Below are 24,478 nucleotides of genomic sequence, written 5' to 3'. Positions count from 1 at the left end.
TAAGATGAAGTCTGAGAATTCCTACCTGCTCTCTTCCTTTTGTTTGCAAATCAGGGCCTTTGGGTGTGTTTCTTGTGTGGATATTGTGTATTCTTTATGTCTCAGCTTTGATGTATGTATCTTTTAGAAAGCCTTCCAAACCTCCTGAGTTTTTGTTATATGCTTCTTTAACACCTCGTACTTTCCCTATAGTACTTCTTCAAAACTACAGTTATTTATTACTGTGTATCCAGAACCTTGTGCAGTGTCTGCTCCATGTAAACATCCAAATATATTTTTGTTGAATGCATGAAGGAATGAAATTCAGGAATAAAATTTATTAGATGATTACTTATTTTTTAACTGTAATTGTTTTGACAGTTTAAAATATATATTTTCTTTTTTTTTTTTAATTTTTTTTTTCAACATTTATTTATTTTTGGGACAGAGAGAGACAGAGCATGAACGGGGGAGGGGCAGAGAGAGAGGGAGACACAGAATCGGAAACAGGCTCCAGGCTCCGAGCCATCAGCCCAGAGCCTGACGCGGGGCTCGAACTCACGGGCCGTGAGATCGTGACCTGGCTGAAGTCGGACGCTTAACCGACTGCGCCACCCAGGCGCCCCTAAAATATAGATTTTCTTTTTAAAAAAATTTTTTTTTAATGTTTATTTATTTTTGAGACAGAGAGAGACAGAGCATGAACGGGGGAGGGGCAGAGAGAGAGGGAGACACAGAATCGGAAACAGGCTCCAGGCTCCGAGCCATCAGCCCAGAGCCTGACGCGGGGCTCGAACTCACGGACCGCGAGATCGTGACCTGGCTGAAGTCGGACGCTTAACCGACTGCGCCACCCAGGCGCCCCTAAAATATATATTTTCACTGTGGTTTAGTTCTGAAGCTGAGGAGGTACACTCCTGTGTTGGAAAGAAAGCAGTGACCCAGATACGTTTTACCTCTGCCACAAGCTACATGATCTTGGAGTTTTATCTTTATGGACCTCATTATCCAAAACTTTGAGATCCATTGGTATGTGTTAAGCCAGAGTGTTTCCCCCATTTTTTAAAGTTAAACTTTGTATTTTGAAATCATTGTAAATTTGTTTACTGTTGTGAGAAATAATGCAAAAAGATCCTGCACATGCTTACTCAGTTTTCCTCAACGGTAGCAGCTTACAAAACTACAGTATGTATCACAACCAGGCTATTGCCATATCAAGAAAAAGAACAATTGCATCCCACAGGGATACCTCATGTTCCCTTATAGCATCCATCACTTTCCACCTTCACCCCTGGCAACTACTAATCTGTTCTCTATTTTTATAATTTTGATGTTGCAGTAATGTTATAGAAATGGAATCAACAACTGTGCAACCTTTGAAGTTTGGCTTTTTTTTTTTTTTTTTTTTTTTTTTTTTTTACCTCAGCATAATTCTCTGGAGATTCATCCAGATTGTTGTGTATATCAGTTGCACCTCTTTATTGCTGAGTAGTGTTCCATGATTTGGATGTACCACAGTTTGACCATTCACCCACTGAAGTATGTCTGAGTTCTTATTAGTTTTTGGCTGTTGTGAATAAAACTGTAAGTATTCATGAATAGTGTTTTTTTAAATTTTTTTATTTTTTTTAGACAGAAGTTTTGATTTCTCTAGGATAAATGCCCAGGAGTACCATTGCTGAGTCAGATGGCAGTTGGATATTTAGTTATTTAAGAAATTGTCAAAATGTTTTTCCCAGTGATTGTATACCCCATCTTTCTAAAAGCATACATCAAGATAGGATTTGGAGTTCTTTTTGGTTTATTTGTTTGGTTTCTGAGAGAAAGACAATCCTAAGCAGACTCCGGACCATCATTGCAGAGCCCAACACGTGGCTCGATCTCATGAACCATAAGAACATGACCTGGGCCAAAATCAGGAATTGGACACTTAACCGACTGAGCCACCCAAAATCCCCATGATTTTTTAATGTGTGTAAATTCTTTGGATGAAGATTTACTTCTGTTTAGGCTTTGTAGCCATACAAGCTTGCATTTGAATCTTGGCTTTCTTATCCAATGTCATAATTTCCTCATTAGTGAAGAAGAATATAGTACTTGTCATATAGTTCTCAGGATTAAATCAGCCAGTATATGTTCAAGTTCTTGACACAAAGAAGACACTATTATATGATAGGCACCCCCAAAAAACATCAGTTTGTCCCCCACCTTTGGAACTAATAACTGGGCCTGTTTTTGCTGATGTTCATGTTGTTTCAGTGACCTGTCATATCATCTCAAAAGAGTTTATATTATAATCAGTTCCAATCTATTAACAGAGTTATCACTTCTTTGTTTTATGTGTTGTTTCATTTTACTAAAAAATCTCTTACAGTTTTTCTGCTCACAGGTCTTACACTTATTTTTATTAGATTAGTTTCTAAAATGTGTAGTTTTTGATACTCTTGAGAATGGTATCAGTTTAAAATTTTATTTTCTTTTTGCCTGTGTAGAGGAAAATGACTGTGTATATTGATTATGTATTCATCAACCTTACTAAATTTGCTTACAAATCTACTAATTATGTATAAATTATTTTAATTCTATGCACATAATCCTGCTCTGTCATCTGTTAGATTTTTATTTTTTTTTAATATATATTTTTAATGTTTTTTATTTTTAAGAGAGAGAGAGAGAGACAGAGTACAAGTGGGGGAGGGGCAGAGAGAGAGGAAGGCACAGAATACAAAGTAGGCTTCAGGCTCTAAGCTGTCAGCATAGAGCCCCATGCAGGGCTTGAACTCATGAACTGCGAGATCATGACCTCCAAAGTCAGACGCTTAACCAACTGAGCCACCCAGGCTCCCCACTAGGTTGCCTTTTTGTTTTGTGGATGATTTCCTTCCCTGTGCAAAAGCTTTTGATTTTGGTGTAGTCCCAATAGTTTATTTTTGCTTTTTTCCCCTTGCCTGAGGAGACATATCTAGAAAAATGTTATAAAGGCCAAAGTCAAATTACTGCCTCTAGGAGGCATAAACTCCTCTGGGGGTTTTATGGTTTCGTGTCTCACATTTAGGTCTTTAATCCATTTTGAGGTTTTTGATTGGTTTTTTGGATGATGTGAGAAAGGGTTTCATTTTTTTGCATGTAGCTGTCCAGAATTCCCAGCACCATTCCTTGAAGAGACTGTTTTTTCCTTATTGTATATTCTTCCCTCCTTTGTCATAGATTAGTTGACGAGGTAAGCATGGGTTTATTTCTGGACTCTCTATTATGTTGTGTTGATCTGTGGGTCTATCTTTCTGCCAGTGCCACACTGTTTTGATTTCTATAGCATTGTAGTATATCTTGAAATATATGACCATGATACCTCCAGCTTTGTTGAAATATATGACCATGATACCTCCAGATTGCTTTGGTTGTTCAGGGTCTTTTGTGGGTCCATACAATTTTTAGGGTTATTTGCTGGAATTCTGTGAAAAATGCTATTGGTATTTTCATAGGGATTGCATTGCATCTGTAGACTGCTTTGGGCAGGGGGGACATTTTAACAGTATTCTTCCAGTGCATAATTGTGGAATATCTTCCCGTTTGTTTCTGTCATCTTCAGTTTCTTCATCAATATTTTATAGTTGTCAGAGTAAGTCTTTCACCTCTGTGTTAAGTTTATTTCTAGGTATTCTTTTTGCTGCAGCTATAAATGAATTTATTTTCTCTTTTTGCTACTTTGTTATTAGTATATAGAAATGCAGGTGTATGTTTACTAATTTTGTATCCTTCACCTTTACTGATTTCATGTATTACTTTTAGTAGTTTTATGTCAAATCTTTAGAGTTTTCTATGTATAGTATCACACCATCTGCAAAAAGTCAAAACTACTGTATTAGCAATTTGGATACCTTTTATTTCTTTTTCTTGTCTGATTGCTATGGCTAGGATTTCCAATACTGGGTTGATTAAAAGTGGCAAGAGTGGACATTCTTGTCTTGTTCCTGGTCTTAGAGGAAAAGCTCTTAGTGTTTCACCATTGAGTTTTTCATAAATAGCATTTATTATGTTTAGGTATGTTCCCTATAAACCTAGTTTGAAAGGTTTTTTCAAAATATATCACGAACAGATGTTGAATTTTGCCAAATCCTTTTTTTGCATCTATTGAGATGATCATATGATTTTTATCCTTAATTTTGTTGCTTGTGGCATATCATGTTGTTTGATTTTCTAATATTGAGCCATTGTGTCCTTGGAATAAATCCTACTTGATCATGGTGAATGATCTTTTTAATGTATTGTTGAATATAGTTTGATGATATTTTCTTGAAGATTTTTAATGTATTGTTGAATGTAGTTTGCTGATATTTTCTTGAAGATCCTATGTTCAGAGATGTTGGCCTGTAGGTTTCTTTTTTTGGTAGTTTCTTTGGTGTCAGAGTAATCCTGGCCTAACAGAATGTAAGTTTTTTTTTCCCTCTTCTATTTTTTGGACTAGTTTGAGGATAATAGGTATTTACATTTTTTTAATTATTTTTTAAAAGTTTATTTATTTTGAGAAAGACAGCACACAAGAGGGGCAGCGAGACAGGAAGAGAGAGAGAATCCCAAGTAGGCTCCTCACTGCCAGCTCAATGTCTGACATAGGGCTCAAACTCACAAACTGTGAGATCATGACCTGAGCTGAAACCAAGAGTTGGACGCTCAACCAATTGAGTCACCAAGGTGCCCCAACAATAGGTATTAATTCTTCTTTAAATGTTTGGTAGAATTTGCCTGTGAAGCCATTTGGTGCTGGACTTTCGTTTGTCAGGAGTTTTTTGATTACCGATTTAATTTTTTTTTTTTTTAATTTTAACTAATTTATTTTCAGCACTTATGTATTTTATTTATTGAGAGACAGAATGCAAGCAGGGGAGAGACAGAGAGAGGGAGACACAGAATCTGTGGCAGAATCCAGGCTCTGAGCTGTCAGCCCAAAGCCTGATGCAGGGCTCAAACCCACAAACCATGAGATCATGACTGAAGTCAGATGCTTAACTGACTGAGCCACCCAGGTGCCTCACCAATTTAATTTTCTTATTAGTAATTAGTCTGTTCAGATTTTTCTATTTCTTCCTGATTTAGTTTTGGAATTTGTGTTTCTAGGAGTTTATCCATTTCTTGTAGGCTGTCCCCTTTGTTGGCATATAATTTTTTGTCGTATTGTCTTACAATTCTTTATGGTTCTGTGGTGTTGAATGTTACTTCTCTTTCATTTCTAATTTTATTTTTCTCCTGTTTGAGTTTTGTTTTTGTTTTTTGAGGAGTCTGGCTAAAAGTTTTATCAATTTTGTTAATCTTTCCTACAAGCCAGCTCCTTGTTTCATTGATCTTTCCTATTCTTTTTGTTTTGCTTTGCTTTTAGTCTCTATTTCATTTATTTCTGTCCTGATCTTTATTATTTCCTTTCTTCTGCTGTGGGCTTTGTTCTTCTTTTTCTAGTTCCTTTAGTTGTAAAGTTAGATTGCTTAGTTAAGATTTATCTTGATTCTTGAGATAGGTCTGTATCACTAAAACTTTTCCTCTTTTTCATTTTCATTTGTTTCCATGTGTTTTTCTAAAGTTTATTTTATTTTTATTATTTTTGATATAGAGTGAACTGGGGAGAGGGGCAGAGAGTTAGAGAATCTTAAGCAGGCTCCACACAGTGCCCAACGCAGGGCTCCATCCCATGACCCTGGGGTCATGACCTGAGCTGAAATCAATAGTTGGATGCTCAACTGACTGAGCCACCCAGGCGCCCCTTCATGTGTTTTTCAGTTTCCTCTTTGATTTCTTTGTTGACCCGTTGGCATGTCTTAGCTTCCACATATTTGTGTTTTTTCCAGTTTTTCCTTGGGATTGATTTCTAGTTTCATAATATTGTGGTCATAAAAGATGCATGATATGATTTCAGTCTTCTGAAATTTATTGAGCCTTACTTTGTGGCCTAAGATGTGATCTATCCTGGAGAATGCTCCTTGTGCACTTGAAAAGAATGCGTATTTTGCTGTCTTGTGACCAGATGTTCTATATATATGTTAGGTCCTTCTTGTCTAATGTGTCATTCAAAGGTGGTGTTTCCTGGGTGCCTGGGTGGCTCAGTTGGTTAAGTGTCCAACTTTGGCTCAGTTCATGATCTCACAATTCGTGGGTTTGAGCCCTGCATTGGGCTCTTTGCTGATAGCTCGGAGCCTGGAGCCTGCTTCAGATTTTGTGTCTCTCTCTGCCCCTATCCTGCTTGTGCTCTGTGTCTCTTTCTCTCTCTCAAAAATAAATAAACCTTAAAAAAAATTTAGAAAAAAGGTGGTGTTTTCTTTATTGGTTCTGCCTGGATGAATATCCTTTGATATAACTGAGGTGTTAAAGTCTCCTACTATTATTGTATTACTGCAATTTCTCCCTTTGTCTCTATTAACATTTGTGTTACGTGTTTTGGTGATTCACCATTGGGTACATAGATATTTACAATTGTTATATCCCCTTGTTGAATTATCTTCTTTATCGTTATGTAGTGTCTTTGTCTTTCATTACACTGTTAGTTTTAAACTCTGTTTTGTCTGATATAGGTATTGCTACCTTGGCTTTTCTCTCCCTTCCATTTTCATGGAATATCTTTTTCCTTCCTTTAGTTTTCAGTTTTTGTGTCTTTTTAAGTCTGAAAGGAGTCTCTAGTAGGCAATATGTAGATGTGTGTGTGTGTGTGTGTGTGTGTGTGTGTAACTTTTTCTGTTCCCCATATCTTTTTGATTGGATCATTTAGTCCATTCACATTTAAAGTTAATTATTGATAGATGTATGTCTTGCCATTTTGTTAATTGTGTCTAGTTGTTTTTGTTAGTCTTTTTTTTTCTTTTGTTTTCTTTCCTAGTTATTAATTACTTTCTGTAGTATTATGTTTGGCTTTCTTTTTATTGTTTGTGTATTATAGGTGTTGTGTTTCTGGTTACCATGAGGTTCATATATGGTGTCCTAATTATATATCAGGCTGTATTAAGTTGATGGTCACTTAAGTTTGAACACATTGGAAGTTCTGAAAGAACTTTTTTTACTCATGCCTTCCATACTTTATTTATATGATGTCATTTATTACCTATTTTTATTTGTAATTTTCGTACTTCTAATTATGAGCCTCTCTTTTCCACTTAAAGAATTCCCTTTAAGATTTCTTGTAAGGCTGCTTTAGTGGTAATACCCTTCTTTAACATTTGTTATTCTGGGAACTCTATCTTTCCATCAATTCTGAATGAAAATTATGACAGGTAGCCTATTTTTGTTTTGTTTTTTTTCCTTTCAGCACTTTGAATGTATCATACCACTCATTTCTGACCCACAAAGGTTCTGCTGAGAAGTCGGCTGACGGCCTTATGGTGTTTCCCCTATATGTAACTTTTTACTTCTTTCTTACTGATTTAAAAATGTTTTCTTTATCTTTAACCTTTGGCATATTAATTATTATGTGTTACGATGTGCACCTTCTTGGGCCATCTTTTTTGGAATTCTCTATGCTTCATGAACCTGGATGTCTGTTCTTCGATAGGCTAGGGAATTTTTCATCTATTCTTTTTTAAATAAGTTCTATGCCTTTTTCTCTCTGTTCCTTCTAGTACCTGTATAATGTGAATGTTCGTTTGGTCTTGTATAAGAGATCCCCTAACCTATCCTTATTTATTAAAATTATTATTATTATATTTTTTGTTTAGCACAGGTTCTTTCATTACACAGATCACAAATCTGTTCTTCTACATCTTCTAATGTATTGTTGATTCCCTCTAGTGTAATTTCCATTTCACTTACTGTATTCCTCAACTCTGATTATTCTTTTATATTTTGTTTGTCAAAATTCTCACTAAGTTTTTCCATTCTTCTTTTCTGTCCAACAAGTATTTTTATGATTGTTACTTGAATCCTTTATCAAGCATATTGCTTATCTGTTTCGTTTAGTTCTTTTTCTGAGGTTTTGTTTTGTTCTTTCATTTGAAGGATGTTCCTCTGTCTCCTCATTTTCTTTACTTGTTTCTATGAATTAGGTGGAGCAGCTGATTCTCCTCAATTTTAAGCAATGGTCTTGTATATAATCATCCCCTGTGTAGACTGTGTGTGCCTAGTGACTTTGGTTGGATGGCTGGAGCTGTGTCTGGGGTGGGGCTGGGATGTCTGGGGCACTCTGTATTGGGGCCGACATGATATGATGGCCTCAGCTGAAGTGGGCATATGTAGGGGTGGTCTCAGGACTCTTTGTCTCAAGGCACCCTGGCAGGACAGCTAAAGGTGAAGTGTATGTTAGCCAGAGTGTCCTGGGACTCTGTGTAGAGGATGCCTTGGTAGGAGAGCTAAAGCTGAAGTGGATGTGGGTCAGTACAGTCCCTGGGTTCTCTGCTCAGAGGGCACTCTGGCAGGATAGCTGAAGCTGAAGTGGGTGGAAACCACCACAGTGTCCCAGGACTTGCTGCATAGAGTGCACCCCACTGGGGCAGCCAGAGCTAAGGCAGGGTCCAGGCCACGGTGTCCCATTGTGCTGCATGCAGGGGTACCCTGTTCTTGTCTCACAGCCTTACAATGTGCTGTAGCTGAAGTGCACACAGGCTGGGGCATTTCCCAGGGGTCTCCACATAGGAGGGAGGTGGTTGAAGCTGGAGTGGATGCAAATCAGGATGTCTCGGGATGCTTAGCACCGAGGATTCCCAGGTAGGGTTGACAGGAGCTGAGGCTTGTAGAGGCTAGAGTGTCCTGGTGTGCTCATGCAGGGGCTGCCCTGGCAAGGTGGCTGGAACCTTGGCAGGGTGGGGACAGTGGTTTCCTGAGGTGTTCCACTAGTGCCTTTGGCAGGTGTTTAAAACTGATATAGGCATGGGCTGGGGATTCCTGGGACACTCTATGGAGGGGGGCACCTTGGATGGGTGGCTGGAGCCTTAAGTAGGTGTGAGCCAGGAGGTCTTAGAGCACTGTGCCCTGGGGTGCCCTAGCAAGCTTCCTGGAGCCAAAGTGGTGCAAGGCCCGGAATGCTCTGGGGTGCTTTATGCGTGTATCACCTTGGCAGTATGGATGGAGTTGTAAACAAGTGGTGACATGGATTGTCCTTGTGTATGCTGCTCTGAGGCTCTTTTGGTGGGATGGCTGGGGCTGGTGTGGGCTAGGGGCCCCAGGAATAGGTGAAGGAATAGGCCACCTAAGGTGCCCACACCCTACTCCCATCTGCACCATCAGGGTGGAAACTGAATGTAAACGGATGCTGTCCAACCTCCCCAACCTGGAGAGTTGCAGCAGCTCCCTTGCTATTTGGTGGAGTTCTATGGCTGGATATTTTATATACTAGCTTCTCTTTCAAACCCTGATATTTTCTTCTGTGACCCAGGGCATCCCAGGCTGGTATGGGCCAGGGACGCGGTGCTTGCTGATGTGGTAGGCCGGCTCTGGCACCTGAACCCTGCTCCTATTGCACTCTCAAGGTGGAGGATGTGCATAAATGTTGGGCTTGCCAGACTCTCCCACTTGAAGGTAGTTGCAGTAGCTCACCTCCATTCAGCAGGATTCTGTTGGGCTGGTTCCTGTATATTCTAGTTGCCCTTTTTTTTTTTTATTTTTTTTTATTTTTTAATTTTTTTTTTCTTCAATGTTTTTTATTTATTTTTGGGACAGAGAGAGGCGGAGCATGAACGGGGGAGGGGCAGAGAGAGAGGGAGACACAGACTCGGAAACAGGCTCCAGGCTCCGAGCCATCAGCCCAGAGCCCGACGCGGGGCTCGAACTCACAGACCGCGAGATCGTGACCTGGCTGAAGTCGGACGCTTAACCGACTGCGCCACCCAGGCGCCCCTCTAGTTGCCCTTTTAAACCATGGCTTTTTTTTTTTTTTTTCCCCTCCGTGCCCCAGGGTAGATGAATCTGCTCGAGGTCAGTCCATCCCTTGTGCAGTTGGCAGCATCAGAGGTGGGGTTTCCTTTGTTAGCATGTCTTCATCTCTATTACCTTTCTCTAAGTGGCTTATCTTTTGTTTTGTAGAAGTTGTTCAGCCAGCCCTCAGTTCTTCTTCAGGAGGAATTATTCTGTACATAGGCATAGAATTGGTGTGTTCATGGAGAAGGTGAGTTTAGGGTTTTCCCATGTTGCTGTCTTGGACTGGAACCAAATTTTGATTTATTTTATTTCTCCTTTCCCTTTTTTTTTTTTTTAATTCAAGTGAGGTGATTTACACTGTTAAATAAAATTGGCAATAATAGATATATTTGTGTCTTTTGTGATCTTGCAGGGAAAGGTTTCAACATTTTACCTTAAGTCTGATGTTTGCTGAAGGTTTTTAGTAAAAACTTGTATCATATGAAGTAAGTTCTCCTATTTTTCCTATGTTAGGTAGCTTTTGTTCTAAATGAATTTTAAATTTTATCAGATGCTTTTTTCCCTACTGTTGAGATGACTGTGCAACTTCTTTGTAATTTTTGAGAATTACAGTGATTGAGCTTTTTTCACAGTGCATTTTTTAACAGCTTAATTGAGATATAATTCTCATACCGTAAAATTCACTCGTTTTGCAATTCTGTGAGTTTTGATATATTCATAGAGTTTGGGAACCATCATCACAATCTAATTTTAGAACAGTTTCATCACTCTAAAAAGAAACCCAGTGCTTATTAGCGGTTGCTCTCTGTTCTCTGCCACCATACTCTTCCCACCCACTGTCCAGACTCTAGACTTAGGCAGCTACTCATTTACTTTCTACCTGAAGGTATTTGCCTACTCTGGACCTTGACTTCTGTCCCTGAGTTTAATATTTTCAGGGTTCATTCATGTTATAGCCTGTATCAGGATTTCATTGATTTTATTGTCAATGATTTCATTGATTTTATACTCCATTGTATGGATATACTACACTTTCTTTATCATGTCATCAGTTTATGGACATTTTGTTTGTTTCTCTTTTTAACTACTATGAATAATTCTACTATGAACATTTTTATGCAAGTTTTTGTGTGCTTGTATGTTTTACATTTGTTTTGGGTATATACCTAGAAGTAGAATTTCCAGGTCTTATCTTTTTTTTTTTTTGCCATCCTAATGAGTGTGAAGCATCTCATTTTGGTTTTGATTTGCAGTTTCCTTACTACTAATGATGTCGAACATTTTTTTGTGTGTGCTTATTGGCCATTTATATACATTATTTGGAGAAATGTCTATTCAGATATTTGCCCATTTTTAGATAGGGTTATCTTCCTTATATATTCTGGGTATCCATTTTTGTCAGATATAATTTGAAAATATTTTCTACCCTTCTTTGGGTTGTCTTCACTTCCTTGATGGTGTTATTTGCAGCTGTAAAGGTTTTAATTTTGGTGAAGTCCAGTTTATTTTTTGCTGTTGTTGCTTTTATTTTTGGCTTTGTATTTAAGAAATCATCACATAACCCAAGGGCATGAAGATTTACTCTTCTGCTTTTTTTTTTTTTTTTTTTTTTTTTAAGAGTTTTACCATTCTGGCTACTACATTTTAGTTTTTGGTCCATTTTGACTGTTCTTTTCCTGTTGAAGTATTTTGGCACCCCGTGAAAAATCAACTAACCCTGAATGTAAGAGTTTATTTCTGGAATCTCAAATCTGTTCCACTGATCTGTCTGTCATCAATCTAGTACTACATTGTCTTTGGTAGCTTTGTGGTATGTTTTACAAGCAGGAAGTATAAGCTCTCTAACTTCATTCTTTTTCGAGATTATTTGGCGTTTGATTGAGTTTTAAAAGTTTAACTAGCATTGCATTCCTAAAATAAGCCCATTTTGTTTATTTTTTAAAAGTTTGTTTATTTTGAGTCGGGGGACAGAGGGATAGGGAGAGAGAATACTGGCAGGCTCCAAGCTCAGTCAGCATGGAACCAGACCCAGGACTCAATCTCATGAACAGTAAGATCATGACCTGAGCCAAAATCCAGTCTGATGTTCAACTGACTGAGCCACCCAGGTGCCTAAAATAAGCCCATTTTAAATGTCTTAATATTTTAGGCTTTTAATTTATTGCTGTCTTGGTTTGCTAATATGTTGTTTACCCATGAATAAGGGAAAATGGCTTATATACATATTTTTTTGTATTGTGTTTGTCAGATCAACGTGTTGTCTCTCCCGATTGAATGGGGGCTCTTCTTATATGTGAGGTGACAGTAGGGGAGAGGCTGGTGGCATGGGCAGTGAAAGAATTCACCTGAGGCTGAACAAAGTAGATAGAAGTTTATTGAATACACTGCAAGGGAGCAGTGGGCAGGATGGCAGAAGAGAGATTGTCTGCAATGAGGCAGTTTTTAATGGTAGAAGGTGAAGAGGTATGGGAACATATGGAATTTTCCCTTTTTTTGGTAACTGTGCCTGGGTGTAAGTAGCCCATTGGTCATTTAAGGCTTATGGATATTTTGAGGTGATGATTTTACTGTTGATTATCTCAATAGCTTTATCTTCTACCATTCTCTACTTTGGTTCAGCCACATCGGCCTCCTTTCTGTTTCTAAAATCACTCAGCCCTTTCTCAGCGTGGAGGCTTTCCATTGATCCTGTCTGTGTGAAGTGCTCTTCTCTCAATTTTGAACTTGGTTGGCTCTTTTACCCCCTTCACACTATAGACTAAGCTCATCCTAGGAGAGTCCTTACCTGGTCAGCCTACCTAAAGCAGTCATTACTCTCTTAAGTTCCTTCATATTATTTGTACTTATTTATTTGTACTTATTTATTTATTTTTAGTCTCCCCCTCAAAAATGTAAGCTTTGTGAGAGTGGTCTTTGCTTCTCTGGATTCTGGCAGGTTATAACTATTTGTTATTAGTAAATATTTGTTGAATTCTTGAGATTCTTAAACATTGGATACAGAGGTTGATGACTTCTTTTGGGTGGGGTGTAAAGTTTTATAAATCTGCAAGTAATTGAGAGAAAAGCAAATTTACTTTGAAGATGGAGTGACATTCTGTATAAACATAACAATTGGGATGCCTGGGTGGCTCAGTCAGTTAGGCATCCGACTGTGGCTCAGGTCATGATCTCATGGTCTGTGAGTTCGAGCCCTGTGTTGAGCTGTGTGTTGACAGCTCGGAGCCTGGAGCCTGCTTTGGATTCTTGTCTCCTTCTCTCTCTGCCCCTCCTCCGCTCACGTTCTCTGTCTCCCAAAAATAAATAAAAAATGTTAAAAAAACTTATTTTAAAAATACAAAATATATAACCATGTAAGCAATCTAAATACAAAATATTATTAGAGAAGTTTTCTAGTTTAGTGACTTGGTAAGACTTTTTCTTGCATAGATCTGAGAATTTACAGATATATGAAATTTTTATATAAAAAAATTAAAATGACATTTGTGGAAACCCAGTGGTGAGGAAAGTGCCAATCAGGCAGTGATTCATTCTGTGGATTCATTTGATTTAAAAGAATTCATTTTAATATTTAAAAATGAATCTCATTTAATAATGTTGAGTTAATATAATTATAAATTTGGAGTTGATGTCTTTGTATTTTATAATTTTTAAAATGCAGTTTTACCCATTCTTAGAAAATTTGGTGTGATATGAAAATGTATATCTATAAAAGGATTAATTTTTTTTTTTCAACGTTTATTTATTTTTGGGACAGAGAGAGACAGAGCATGAACGGGCGAGGGGCAGAGAGAGAGGGAGACACAGAATAGGAAACAGGCTCCAGGCTCTGAGCCATCAGCCCAGAGCCCGACGCGGGGCTCGAACTCACAGACCGCGAGATCGTGACCTGGCTGAAGTCGGACGCTTAACCGACTGCGCCACCCAGGCGCCCCTAAAAGGATTAATTTTAAAAGACTTCCACTTTCCATAGGAAATCATTTCTTATTTTAAAAGTTATTTAGTGTTTAGGTGCCGGAGGGGTCATCATTAAGCACAGTTCATGAGTTCCAGTCCCTTATAGGGTGAGCTCGAGCCCCACTTGGGATGAGCTCTGGGCCCTGCTTGGGGTGAACTCGAGCCCTGCTTTGGGTAAAACACGAGCCCGCTTTGAGTGAATCCCGCTTCTCTCTCTCTCTCTCGCGCTCTCTCTCTCTCTCTGGTCTCTGCTCACTTGTGCCCTCTCTCTCTCTCTCAAAAAAAAATTATTTAGTTTTTAAAAATCCGGTTGATTTATAACTTTTCAGTAAAACGTTTATTGCTTAACACAGGGTTATGGTTATATTATGGTTCAGTTTGAAATACAAATGAAATAAAGGACGCTGGTTCCTAGATTGTGCATTGAGTAATTGCTTTTGGACTCAGTGCTTTGAATTGTCTTAAGAGCTCATTTTGTGAAAGTTATTTAACCAATTTATGTAGATAGTATATCAAGGCTACTGATGTAAGTACTTTAATATTATTATTTATGTTTAATTCTCTAATACACGTAGTAATAACCATTTTCCCCATCCCTCCTCTTTGGTGATTTCTTTTTCTTTTCTTTCCTTTTTTTTTTTTAGGAGCATGATGCCTAGAGTTCATAAAATAAAAAAGTCTCTTCCACCTCAGAATTCTTGTTTGACAAATGAATCTTATAAACAGTTGGATTTTTTGCCTGACAAACTAAGAGCAAAGCTGCTTCCTTTCCAGAAAGATGGCATTGCTTTTGCCCTCAGAAGAGATGGCAGGTAAAGTACTTTTTTCAAGACATACTAAAAATGTTAAGTTCTGGCAAGTATATATATATAAAAGCAAAGGTCTGTGCAAACCATTCTTTTTCTATATACCTAGTATTCCCATTTATTTTTTTTATTATATCTTAAAATAATAATTTTAGGATATATCGTATTTTGCCTTCATTCTTTTTTTTTTTTAACTTGTTTTATTTTTTATTTTTTTTAATTTATATCCAAATTAGTTAGCATATCGTGCAACAATGATTTCAGGAGTAGATTCCTTAGTGCCCCTTACCCATTTAGCCCATCCCCCCTCCCACAACCCCTCCAGTAACCCTCAATTTGTTCTCCATATTTAGGAGTCTCTTATGTTTTGTCCCCCTCCCTGTTTTTATATTATTTTTGTTTCCCTTCCTGTATGTTCATCTGTTTTGTCTCTTAAAGCACTCATGTGAATGAAGTTATATGATTTTTTGTCTTTTCTCTGACTGACTAATTTCACTTAGCATAATACCCTCCAGTTCCATCCACGTAGTTGTGAATGGCAAGATTTCATTCTTTTTGATTGCCGAGTAATACCCCATTGTATATATATATACCACATCTTCTTTATCCATTCATCCCATAGATGGACATTTGGGTTCTTTCCATACTTTGGCTACTGTTGATAGTGCTGCTATAAACATGGGGGTGCGTGTCTCCCTTCGAAACAGTACACCTGTATCCCTTGGATAAATGCTTAGTAGTGCAGTTGCTGGGTTGTAAGGTAATTCTATTTTTAGTTTTTTGAGGAACCTCCATACTGCTTTCCAGAGTGGCTGCACCAGCTTGCATTCCCATGCCTTCATTCTTGAGTGATACTTCGATTGACAATATAGCTCTACTATTTTTTTTCTTCCAGCTCTACTGTTTTTTAAAGTTTATTTATTTATTTTGAGAGAGAGAGAGAGAGAGAGAGAGAGCATGTGTGCATGCACGGATGAGGAGCAGAAAGAGGGAGAGAGAGAATCCCAAGCAGGCACTGCACTGTCAGTGCAGAGCCCACTGTGGGGCTTGATCTCACCAACCCTGAGATCATGATCTGAGCTAAAATCAAAAGTCAGACGCTTGGCTGACTAAGCCACCCAGGCTCCCCTACAGCTCTACTTTAATAGCCATTTTTTTTCTTAGCACTTTGAAGGTTGTATTCTATTGACTTATGTCTTTCATAATTACCATTAAAAAGTGTGCTTGAGTCTGAAAAATTTACTTTACAGGTGACTAATTGATTACAAGGAGGAAAACTACAAAAAGGTCCTTTAGTATAGCCTATAGTGGTGTAGCTACAGACATAATGTGCTGCACAGGAATTATACAACATTCCTAACTGGTGTTCTTCCTGCAAATTACCTGTCCTTTAATCATGAGGAAACAGTGTAACCTGTTCAGAATGTGGGATTTTTGTTGGAAAATTGACCTGAACTCTTTGAGTGATACAATGGCATGAAACAACCAAGGGAAGTGATGAGAATGTCCTAAGTTGAGAGAGACCTAAGAGTTAAAATATCTGAAAGTAATACATAAATCTTTAAAAAAAAATTTTTTTTTAACATTTATTCATTTTTGAGAGAGAGAGCATGAGCAGGGAAGAGGCAGAGAAAGAGGGAGACACAGAATCTGAAGCAGACTCCACACTCTGAGCTGTTAGCACAGAGCCCGATGCGGGGTTCGAACCCATGAACTGTGAGATCATGACCTGAGCTGAGGTCAGATGCTTAACTGACCGAGCCACCCAGGTGCCCCAGCAATATATAAATCTTGATTAGATCCTGGATAAGTAAAAAGAAAAGTTTTAGAGCACATATTTAAGATAAATAGGAAAATTTCGTCTGTACTGTATTGAGTGATGAATAATGTCAATTATCATGGATGAGGTAATGATGTTGTAGTTGAAAGAATGTTCTTGTTCTTGGAAAATGCATGATAAAGAATTTGGGATGTAGAATCTTGAGAACAGCCTACTTTCTACATTTTCCCAAAAGGAAAGGACATATATATGTTTACAGAGACTTTGAGTCAGCCAAAATGTTAACACTGAATCTGGTGAGTGGTACAAGAGTGTTCACTGTAGTATTCTTTTTGGCTTTTCTGTCAGTTTGAAAATTAAAAAAAAAAGAAAAGGAAAAAAAAGAATCAGTCTAATTTTCATTCCTTTGTAGGTCAACTATCTTTCCTGATTAGATCCGATCTATCTGTATCTGTTATTAGGATTCTCTCTTGGTCTTCAGAGTTCTGCAGTTTCATTATAATTTATTCATTTTGGTTTTCTTTTTATATATTCTCCCTGAGATTATTGTGCATTTTTAATCTGGGATTTGTGTCATGTTGATTCTGGAAAATTCTCAGCTGTTACTTCTTTAAATATTGATTCTCACCCATTCTGTTTATTTTCTTTTTCTGCAATGTCTATTAGACTTAACCTTTTCCTCTTCCATTAACGTCTCATATTTTTTGTGTCTATCTGTGTGACATGATGGCTACTTTTAAACATCTTTTTATTAATAAGAGATCATGAATTCAGTTTTTCTAGTCTGTTTAACTTACCTACTCAGTTGTTATTTTTAATTTTAATTTTTTATTTTTATCTTATTTTTCATTATTTAAATTTTAGTTATTTAACATACAGTGCAATATTAGTTTCAGGATAGAATTCAGTGATTCATCACTTACATATAACATCCAGTACTCCTCACAAGTGTCTTGTTTAATACCCATCACTCATGTAGCCCATCTCCCACCCCCCTCCCTCCATCAACCTTCTGTTTATTCTCTATTGTTAAGAATCTCTTGGGGCATCTGGGTGGCTTAGTCAGTTAAGCATCCGACTTCAGCTCAGGTCATGATCTCACAGTTCGTGAGTTCGAGCCTCTTGTTGGGCTCTGTGCTGACAGCTCAGAGCCTGGAGCCTGCTTCGGATTCTGTGTCTCCCTCTCTCTCTCTGCCCCTCCCCCCCCATGCTCTGTCTGTCTCTCTCAAAAATAAACAGATATTAAAAAAAATTTTTTTTAAAGAATCTCTTATGGTTTGTTCCCCTGTCTCCTCTTTCCCCTTTCCCATTTATCCATCTGTTTCTTAAATTCCACATATGAGTGAAATCATATCGTATTTGTCTTTCTCTGACTGACTCATTTCGCTTAGCTTGATATGTCCTAGCTCCATCCATGTCATTGCAAATGGCAAGATTTCATTCTTTTTGATGACTAAGTAATATTCCTGTGTGTGTGTGTGTGTGTGTGTGTGTGTGTGTGTGTGTGTGTATGCAAACACACACACACACACACACATATATATATACATGCCACATTTTTTTTGTCCATTGATTAGTTGATGGACATTTGGGCTCTCTCCATAGTTTGTATATTGTTGATAATGCTGCTATAAACATTGGGGTGCATGTAACCCTATGAGACTGTAGTTTTGTATTCTTTGTGTAAATACCTAAGAATGTAATTGCTGGATCATAGCATAGTTCTATTTTTAGTTTTCTGAGGAACCTCCAAACTGTTCTCCAGAGCGACTGTGCCAGTTTGCATTCCCATGAACAGTACCAGAGGGTTCCCTTTTCTCCACATCCTTGCCAATGCCTGTTCTTTCTTGTGTTGTTAATTTTAGCCATTCTGACAGGTGTGAGGTTGTGTCTCATCGTGGTTTGATTTGTATTTCCCTGATGATGAGTGATGATGTTGAGCATTTTTTCATGTGTCTGTTAGCCATCTGGATGTCTTTGGAAAAGTGTCTATTCATGTCTTCTGCCCATTTCTTACTTGGTTTATTTGTTTTTTGGGTGTTGAGGTTGATAAGTTTCAAAGTCTATATTTTGGATACTAACCCTTTATCAGACGTCATTTGCAAATATCTTCTCCCATTCTGTAGCCTGCCTGTTAGTTTTGTTCATTGTTTCCTTCACTGTGCAGAAGCTTTTTATTTTGATGAAGTCCCAATAGTTCATGTTTGCTTCTGTTTCCCTTGCCTTTGGTGACGTGTCTAGCAAGAAGTTGCTCTGTCCAAGGTCAAAGAGGTTGTTGTCTGTGTTCTCCTCTATCTCCTATTCAGTTTTTAACTTTTTTTAATGTTTACCTATTTTTGAGAGAGAGAGAGAGAGAGAGAGAGAGAGAGAGAATGTTAGATAGAGAGGGAGACACAGGATCCAAAGCAGGCTCCAGGCTCTGAGCTGTCAGCACAGAGCCCAATGTGGAGCTCGAACTCATGAGACGTGAGATTATGACCTGAGCTGAAGTCAGATGCTTAACCGATGGAGCCACCCATCACCTTTTCAGTTTTTAATGAATTTTTTGACATGATGTAGAAAATACATGGGGCAAAGTATACAGATTATAAGTATACAACTTGAAGAATTTTCACAGTATTGCCATCAGAAAGATAAAAAAATAGTACATTACCTGTATCCCAGAAACCTTTCTCTTTTTTTTTTCTTTTTTTTTTTCAACGTTATTTTATTTTATTTTTGGGACAGAGAGAGACAGAGCATGAACGGGGGAGGGTCAGAGAGAGAGGGAGACACAGAATCGGAAACAGGCTCCAGGCTCTGAGCCATCAGCCCAGAGCCTGACGCGGGGCTCGAACTCACGGACCGCGAGATCGTGACCTGGCTGAAGTCGGACACTTAACCGACTGCGCCACCCAGGCGCCCCTCAGAAACCTTTCTCTTGCCCCTTCCCAATCACTATTGCCTCCCTCCTCTCCAAAGGTAACCAACCATTTATCCTGACTACTCAAACCACAGATTACGTTAATATGTTCGACTATATCATTGTAATCATCTGTATATACTCTTTTGTATCTGACTTCTTTCACTCAACATCATTGTGATAATGTTCCTTATTGTTGCATATGGTTGTAGTTGGTTCGTTCTCATTGCCATATGTAAATAAACCATAATTCATTTATTCATTCACTGTCGATGAATATTTGAGTTGTTACTAGTTTGAGGCTCTTACAAATAATAATGCTATGAACATTCGTATAGAAATCTCTTGGTAAATACATACATACACACACATTTCTGTCATGTGTATACCAAGAAGTATAATTGTTGGGTTATAACATTTGTGTATATTACAAGTAAAAAACTGTCCGTATCAGTTTGCCAGGGCTGTCATAATGAAATACCACAACTGGGCGACTTAAACAACAGAAATTTATTGTCTCACATTTCTGGAATCTAGAGTCCAAAATCAAGGTGTTAAAAGAGTTGATTCCATTTTAGGGTTCTGAGGGAAAGATGGCTGTCTTCTTTTCATGTCATCCTCTCCCTATTTGTATCTATTCCCTTTCTTTTTTTTTTTTAAACTTTTTTTTTTTTTTAATGTTTATTTATTATTGAGAGACAGAGAGTGCATGAGCAGGGGAGGGGCAGAGAGAGGAGGAGACACAGAATCTGAAGCAGGCTACAGGCTCTGAGCTATCAGCACAGAGTTCACCGTGGGGCTTGAACTCACAAACCACGAGATCATGACCTGAGCTGAAGTCGAACGCTCAACCACCCAGGTGCCCCTCTTCCCTTTCTTTAAGGACACAAGTCATATTGGATTAAGGCTCATGCTAATGATCTAATTTTAACTAATTACATCTGCACTGACTCTATTTCCAAATCAGGTCACATATTGAGGCACTGGATGTTAGAACTTTAACATGTGAATTTTGTGGGGGGCATAATTCAATCCATATCTCAGCCAAACATTTTTCAAAGTGTATCAATGTTTACTTATTAGTGTGTAAGAGTCCCAGTTGTATTACATCCTCACCAACGGTTCTTACTGCGTGTTTTTAATTGCACCTTAGGTGTATCCTGGCAAGTGCATAGTGATATCCATTTAGGTTTTCATTTATACTTTTCTGATAACAAATGAAATTTAACACTTTTTCATATGCTTATTAGCCATTTGGTTGTCCTTTTATTAAGTGCCTGTTCATGTGTTACCTATTTTTCTTCTGGGCTGTTTGCCTATTTCTTGGCATTTTCTAGGAGTCTTTTGTCAGATATATATGTTGCAAAAAAATGTTCTCAGGCTACGTTTTGCCTTTTCTCTTTCTTACTGATATCTTTTTTTGTTGTTGTTAAATATGAAATTTATTGTCAAATTGGTTTCCATACAACACCCAGTGCTCATCCCAAAAGGTGCCCTCCTCAATATCCATCACCCACCCTCCTCTCCCTCCCACCCCCCATCAACCCTCTCTTACTGATATCTTTTAAATAACCACAATTTCTCAATTTTAATGTGATCTTAAATACTCATTATCAGTATTGTATTTTACACCTGACACTTTTTGCATCTTGTTTTGCAAACCTTTGTCTGCTACAAGGTTGTGAAGTTAATTTTCTGTCTTCTAAAAAGTTCATTGTTTTATTTTTTACATTCAGTTCTCCATTACACTTAGAGTTGATTTTTGTATGTGGTATCAGGTAGGGATCTGGGTTGATTATTTATTTATTATTTAATTTTGTATTTAAATGTCTGATTGATCCATTACAATTTATTGGAAAGACTTAACTTTCTCCTGCTATATTAGACTTTTGTCATAAATTACATAACTTTATGTAGATCTTTCTAGATAAGTGCTGTCTAATTGGACTTTCTCCCATTATGCAAGTGTTCATATGTGTGCTATTTAATTCAGTAGTTATTAGCCACATGTGATTACTGAGCTCTTGAAATATGGCTAGTGTAACTAAGGACGGAATTTCATATTTTAACTAATTTTAATTAATTTAAATTTAAACAGCCATATATCTGGTGGCTACTGGATAGGACAGTACAGGTATAGATTATTTATCTGATTGCCAATCTTAATTATTGTAACTTAATAATAGACATCTGATCTAAGATAGTATAAGTCTTACAGCTTTATTATTTTTTCCAAGTTGCCGCAGCTGTTGTTGATTCTTTGTATTGCTTTTAAGTTGTAGAAATCAGGGACATCTGGGTGTCTCAGTTGGTTAAGTGTCAGACTCTTGGTTTCTGGCTCAGGTTATGATCTCATGGTTTATGAAATCAAGCCCTACATCAGGGCTCTCAGCGCAGAGCCTGCTTGGGATTTTCTCTCTCTCCCTCTCTCTCTCTCTTTGCCCCTACCCTCCCATGCTCACATGCTCTCTCTCAAAATAAATAAATAAACTTTAAAAAAATCATTTATCACTTTTCACCAAAAAATGTTGCGGTTGTAAATGGGAATATTTTGCATCTGTATATCAGTTTGGGGGAGAGTTGATATCTTTATAGGATGGGGTATTTTAATCCATTATTATGCATTATTCATCTGTTTATTTAATTGCCCTTCATTTATTTTCATCTCAATTATTGTTTCCCTTATTTAATTTTTTTCAATAAGATTTTATATTTTTAATATATAATTCTTTCTCATGTATCATTACACTTATTCCTAGATATATAGTATTTTTGATGTTGCTATCAAATGTTATTTCCCCCCTCTGGTTGTTTTGAAGATTTTCTCTTTGGTCACTCAAAAGTTTTGCTATGTGTGAGGGGCGCCTGGGTGGCGCAGTCGGTTAAGCGTCCGACTTCAGGCAGGTCACGATCTCGCGGTCCGTGAGTTCGAGCCCCGCGTCAGGCTCTGGGCTGATGGCTCAGAGCCTGGAGCCTGTTTCTGTTTCTGTGTCTCCCTCTCTCTCTGCCCCTCCCCCGTTCATGCTCTGTCTCTCTCTGTCCCAAAAAATAAATAAAAAAAAACCAAAACGTTGAAAAAAAAAAAAGTTTTGCTATGTGTGATATGTCTAAGTTTCCATTTAAACTTCTTCATTTTTGGGTTGATGTCATTTATTTGCACTAGGAATATTCTCAGTCTCTTCAAATCTCTTCAAATTTTATTTTTGCCCCATTCTTTTCCCTTCTTGGTCTCCAGTTATACTTATATTAGACCTTTTCTCTGTTTCCCATATAGTGCTTATCTTTTGTATTTACTTATTTTTTAAAAATTTCTGTGCTTTACTTGGATATTTGTTGTTTACCCATACTGTTGTTTACTAATCCCATCTCTTGCTATTAATTTATTGGATTTTCTAAAAGAAAAGACCATCGCTCAAAATACTTGAAACCAAAACTCATTCAATATGGCTGAAACAAAAAAGTTGAATTTACTACTTGGTAAGCAAGGGAGAACTCTGCTCCTTAAAGACGGCAAACAAAGCAAAGAGTTGATATTGAATCAGACTTTGGGGAAGTTTGGAGTCTTTAAAAAGCAGGAGTGTTTAAGTGTTTGTTCAATAGCAGAATATACCTTAAGCTTTAGCTGACAAATGTCAAAGAACATTCAGTCCTTTCCTATCTTGAAATTGGAGAATAGGAACATTTTGTTTTCTGTTCTTGAGGTCAGATAGTGTATTTTTAAGCTCTAGAATATCCAATTCCTATCTGCTGGTTATGTTGATAGTATCTTGTTTTTTCCCATGTTTTAATTCCATCGCTTCTTTCTGTAGATATTGAGAACATACTTATTTTACATATCTGATATCCTTTGGAGGCTAATTTTGCTTTTGTTCTTGTTATTCATGACTGTCTATTTCCCAGTGTATTTAATTTTTAAATTTTTTGTTTTTATAATTAGATAATCTCTGTGAATCTTGAGAGACCTAAATAATGGATAAAGATTTTTAGGGAGGATTTACAAAATTAAGTTCTTGGTTTAGGGTTTCCCACATTTCAGAGGCAGTATAAATTCAAAACCTCAATGTCATCTTCAGGTAGGCTTGTGATTATGAATTTGTAGTTAATTATTGTCTCGTGCCAAACATTAAGTTTCTTTATTGGCTTTAGAAAATTGAGATGTAATTAAATTTAATAAAATGCACAGGTTTTAGGTGTACATTTGAGTGGATTCTGATAGATGTCTACCCCTGTGTTTTTGAATACCTCTGTCAAGATATAGAACACTTCTATCACCCAGAATAGGCCTCTTTATTTTCTTTATCAACCTCATCCTCATGAATTAGGCAATCAGTTATCTGACTTTTGTTACCAGAATATTTTTTTATGGTTACTTGATGCTCTGTTTTTTTAACTTTTTATTTTGAAATAATTTCAATTTGGAGAAAAAAGTATAGAAATAACTTTTATATACCTTTTACCTAGACTCACTAATTTCTAACATTTTACCAATTTTCCTTTACTATTTCATTCTTTCTCTTCTTTCTACACATACGCACATACACACAAGCCCACACACACATACACATGCACAGCATGTGCGCACACATTCGTATTTATTTTTTTCAAAGCCATTTGAGATTAGGTTGCATACGTCTTGCTCCTTTAACCTATGGTATTTGAGAATAAATAAATATTTTGGTGTTCCCAGGTGGCTTAGTCGGTTAAGCGTCTGACTTGATTTCAGCTCAGGTCATCATCTCATGGATTGTGAGTTCAAGCCCTGTGTTGGGCTCTGTGCTGACAGTGCAGAGCCTGCTTGGGATTCTCCTTCTCTGCCTCTCTCTCTGCCCCACCCCTGCTCACACTCTCTATCTCAAAAAAAAAAAAAAAAAAAAAAAAGAATAGGGTGGCTCAGTTGTTTAAGTGTCTGATTTTGGTTCAGGTCATGATCTCACAGTTCATGAGTTCAAGCCTCACATTGGGCCCTGTGCTGACAGCTTGCAGCCTTCAGCCTGCCTCAAAATTCTGTGTCTCCCTCTTCTGTGCCCCTCCTCTGCTCGTGCTCTCTCTCGAGAATAAATAAACATTTAAAAAAAATAATAAAAATTTTTAAAAAAGAATAATTTGTATTTTAAGAACAAAAACATTCTCTAACATAGCCACTGTATAGTCATCGAATTCAAGGTATGTAATCTTTAATCTCCATATATGTTGTCAATTATCAATCCTTTATAACAATTTTTTTTCTTTTGG

General features: G+C 37.4%; 1 protein-coding gene across 7 annotated transcripts in view; it reads left to right on the top strand.

The window, feature by feature from the left end:
- ZRANB3 (zinc finger RANBP2-type containing 3) overlaps positions 1-24,478 on the top strand; it is a 304,924-nt gene that overhangs the window by 8,636 nt on the left and 271,810 nt on the right. For 4 of the 7 annotated variants that reach the window (XM_045034812.1, XM_045034811.1, XM_045034815.1 and 1 more), the window contains one exon: positions 14,403-14,570. The exons of 1 other annotated variant lie outside the window; for it this stretch is intronic. In XM_045034812.1, the coding sequence (XP_044890747.1) occupies positions 14,407-14,570 (164 nt within the window). In that variant the 5' untranslated portion in view covers positions 14,403-14,406. Of the gene's footprint in view, positions 1-1,405; positions 1,564-9,969; positions 10,052-14,402; positions 14,571-24,478 lie in introns of all 7 variants that reach the window. 2 more of the 7 variants (XM_045034809.1, XM_045034810.1) reach the window with 2 other exon arrangements.

Source organism: Felis catus, chromosome C1 (assembly GCF_018350175.1).
Source record: "Felis catus isolate Fca126 chromosome C1, F.catus_Fca126_mat1.0, whole genome shotgun sequence".
NCBI lineage: Eukaryota > Metazoa > Chordata > Mammalia > Carnivora > Felidae > Felis > Felis catus.
The sequence above is the reverse complement of the archived record's forward strand: the minus strand, read 5'-3'. Positions and strand labels throughout refer to the sequence as shown.